The following is a 3,760-nucleotide window of genomic DNA, read 5'->3' as shown; positions in this document are numbered from 1 at the left end:
GAGAGAGAGGAAACACTTCGATAACACAGCCGATTTTTTTCCGGGTAGTAGAGTAAAATGAAATAGAAAAGAACCAGCTAAAAACCAGGCCAAAAAAAAGGAAAACATTTGGGTAGCGCCGTACTAAGCCTTATATATATATATATATATATATGGCTGCTCCCTTTCCCAAGGGAGAAAGCAACCCACATGTCCATGAGGATAGCCTAGGTCACATGACCTTACAATATCTTATCCTTATCCTTACTACTAAATGTTTCGCCTTCAAACATCGCCAAACAGAAGAAAAACAAGAAATTCCTCCGAGGTAGGAAAAACACCCCCGTCCTTACCATTCTCACTGCCACCAACTGAGAAGGTTATTTCCCTTTGACCATTAATATGTCCCTCTATAAGTCCTTGTAGAATCTTAATCCACCAATAACTCCCTAACCGTGTGTTTGACTGGTCCCAATTTTTGGAAGGACCGTCTCAGGAATGTATAGAACCTGTTCACCAAGTTTTGTGACGATCGGTCCGTTCATTCTTGAGATCTATATGCGAACACAAACAAACAAACAAACACATCGACCGAATCCTATACACACCCCTATACCGGGGGTGTAACAAATACTCACCATAAGTTTCATGGCCATCGTTGAGAAGAAAGCGACGAACAGGTTTTCACCAACAGCAATGGAATCGCGGCCAAGTCAGCAGAGAATTGTCTAAGTCTTGCAAACGTCTTCGCTTGGCTTCAGTGGCGTCTTGGACTTGTAGAGTCTTCAGTTAGATAAGAGTCGCTTTGGAGGAAGTTTTTCAAGGAGGTCTTCCGAAGAGTGGATGAAGACTGAATGCCTGCAGTTCCTCTTTTTTATACCTACCAACCAGGAAGATTTGAGGTAGTTTTGGGTTCTGGAAAAATTCCCTGCACTTTTCAGGAACCAACCAGAATGTGCTGATGTCAACGGATTAGTCTTTGTTGCTGTTATTCTTATTGGGAAATACCCACTGTCCACACACACACAAGTTGGATGAGTAGACGGGTGGAAAGGAATGGTTGCGGAGGGAGGGAGGGAGGAAGGGGAGGGGGGAGAGTGGGTGAAAACGAGTGTTAACTGAATAAGCGGAGTCCGTGGGGGAAAAAAAAAAGTCCGTGAATCATGTCCATGCCCAGTGACCTCGATCGCCCCACACGTGTCAGCCCGGTGTGGTGTACAGATTTGTTTTTTTTTTTAAATCTCAGCCAGTGTTCAAACTGGGTCATCAGCTCCTCGAAAACCAGACAGCGAGACTAACTGTAGTCGTGCTCTGTCAAGAAAAACACCTGTGCTCTGGCTTGTATGTTCTTGTTGTTGTCAGTCTGCGTTGTCTTATTTTGCTTACTTTAAGTCAAATTTAGATTACATGTGTTAACATAGACGGGGAATGGAGACGAGGGTCTTGGTGTGCGTGTGCGTGTGTGTGTGTGTGTGTGTGTGTGTGTGTGTGCGCGCGCTTGTGTGTGTGTGTGTGTGTATGTGTGCGCGCGCTTGTGTGTGTGTGTGTGTGTGTGTCAGTGTGTATGTGTGTGTGTATGTGTGTGTGTGTGTGTGTGTATGTGTGTGTGTATAAGGTGTCATAGACACCGGGGTTGACACCAGCATCCTTGAGATCTTGTGCACACACTCTGTTCAAATTTCCTGAAGCCAATGGAGATTTCATCTGCATGTAAAATGAAGCAACTTAGTTTAGCTGAAATGTATCAAACGCTACAGTGGACTGAAGGAAATACATCGTATCTGTAAGTTCGACTTCTATCTACGTATGTTGAACCGTCTTTTTGTTGCAGATACATTGACAGTGAAATATGTGTAGGCCTTAGATGATTAAAAGCATTCTAGTCATCAGGGAAAAGCCAAGAAAATGACATTTCTTCTCCATTTTCAGTTACAGAAATATTCAAAGGGACATGCATGGATTCAAAATTTCAAAATCTTGCAGAGATGTTCAACATTATAATTAATATAAATCGAAACTGAAATACCAGACACTTTAAAAAGAATGTTGGTGCACTATTTTTTGGATTACGAATCATTGTGTGCAACTCTCTTCATAACTTTCTTTTATGAAGTGTACGTATGTGTTCTAGAAATAGGCCGCGCCCGTTCCCTGTTTTGAGCGAACACAGTTTTCATGGTGCACTAACCTGTGCTTTGAAAAAGATGCAAATAATACACAACGGCCATAACTTCTCTTTATTTCAATGAATTTCAACTTTAGATACAGCGATTTAAAGTGCAGATTAAAAACAATCATTGTATGAAGAATTAAAAAAATTAGATGGTTTGATCTATCATAAGCATCTTACCATACAATTTTGACACACGCTATGGATATGATTCAAAATGAACACATAAAAACCAGTCAACTGGCACTTCATAATCATTTACGAATACGAAAAAAAACAAGAAATTCCTCCGAGGTAGGAAAAACACCCCCGTCCTTACCTTTCTCACTGCCACCAACTGAGAAGGTTATTTCCCTTTGACCATTAATATGTCCCTCTATAAGTCCTTGTAGAATCTTAATCCACCAATAACTCCCTACCCGTGTGTTTGACTGGTCCCAATTTTTGTAAGGACCGTCTCAGGAATGTATAGAACCTGTTCACCAAGTTTGGTGACGATCGGTCCGTTCATTCTTGAGATCTATATGCGAACACAAACACACAAACAAACAAACAAACACATCGACCGAATCCTATACACACCCCTATACCGGTGGTGTAACGAATCCTATACACACCCCTATACCGGGGGTGTAATAAAAATGAAGTTCATTGTGCGTCTCGAACTTGGGACAACTGGTGCTGAAGCGCAATGTTATAACCGTTACCCCACGAAGGCTTGTTGTTTAGGAGCAGAATTTCAGAAGGCGAATCCTGCCAACATTAGCGCGGGAGCATGAGGGAACGCCAGTCCCACATACACGCAAACAAACTGAATGATCTCATGGCCCTAGACAAACGTGTTTTTTTTCACACTTTACCCTATAAACCCTCTTTGACATTGAATTTCATAATGTACTTTAAAGGTCAACCACATTGCTCGGTCAAAAAAATTCTGCTGAGAGAACATTACTAAATAGTATCAGATGCAAAATATTGGCAAGCAAAGTCCTTTGGTTTAATAGATATCGATCAATGAAAGTGGGTTTTCATACCTGCAATTAAGGGTAAGGGAAGTAAGAATCTAAAACGCAGCCATAGCTGATCTCCCCTCGCAGTGACGTCAGCAGCTGTATTGGCAATGGCAGACCATGAAGAAAACAGTGAAACAAGCAGCGTTTCTTCACTGACTGGAACTATCGTGCTTCAGTAGTGATTTTGAGGTTTTGAATGAACACGATCTTCAACCATACCAGTTTGAACCTGAGCTGTCCGATGCTGAGGTTGAGGAAACACCCGACAGAGACGATTTTAGCGAGTCTCTCGATCGTTTGATGTCCACCAACTCTGGCAACTGGTAAGAAACTACCACTGATTCAGTGATTGTGAGACTCTTCCTCGTATATATTCCTATAATAGAATCGATTCTGGTAGAGCTTGTTTTGCAGTCAGTAATTTGTAAAGTTTGTGCGATGTCTTCTTTTACCCTTGATGCAATTCATGCATGCCAGAAAGTGATGCGCATTCCTGATTATAATTTTAGTCAAAACATCATCCTACTGAGTAGTCAGTATGCCCACTCAATCATTGCTAGTAGCAGTCCCCAAAACTAAAACTAGTCAAATCAGTACA

General features: G+C 41.6%; 1 protein-coding gene across 1 annotated transcript in view; it reads right to left on the bottom strand.

Annotated features, from left to right (window-relative positions):
- The window catches only part of LOC138950855 (uncharacterized), an 8,596-nt gene extending 7,763 nt beyond the window's left edge, over positions 1-833 (bottom strand). Inside the window, exon 1 of the mRNA XM_070322570.1 lies at positions 618-833. Coding sequence (XP_070178671.1) covers positions 618-635 — 18 coding nt within the window. The 5' untranslated portion in view covers positions 636-833. The remainder of the gene's footprint in view (positions 1-617) is intronic.
- Between the last annotated feature and the right edge of the window lie 2,927 nt (positions 834-3,760).

The sequence above is a fragment of the Littorina saxatilis genome, linkage group LG16 (assembly GCF_037325665.1).
Source record: "Littorina saxatilis isolate snail1 linkage group LG16, US_GU_Lsax_2.0, whole genome shotgun sequence".
NCBI lineage: Eukaryota > Metazoa > Mollusca > Gastropoda > Littorinimorpha > Littorinidae > Littorina > Littorina saxatilis.
This window is presented reverse-complemented; position numbering and strand designations above follow the sequence as displayed.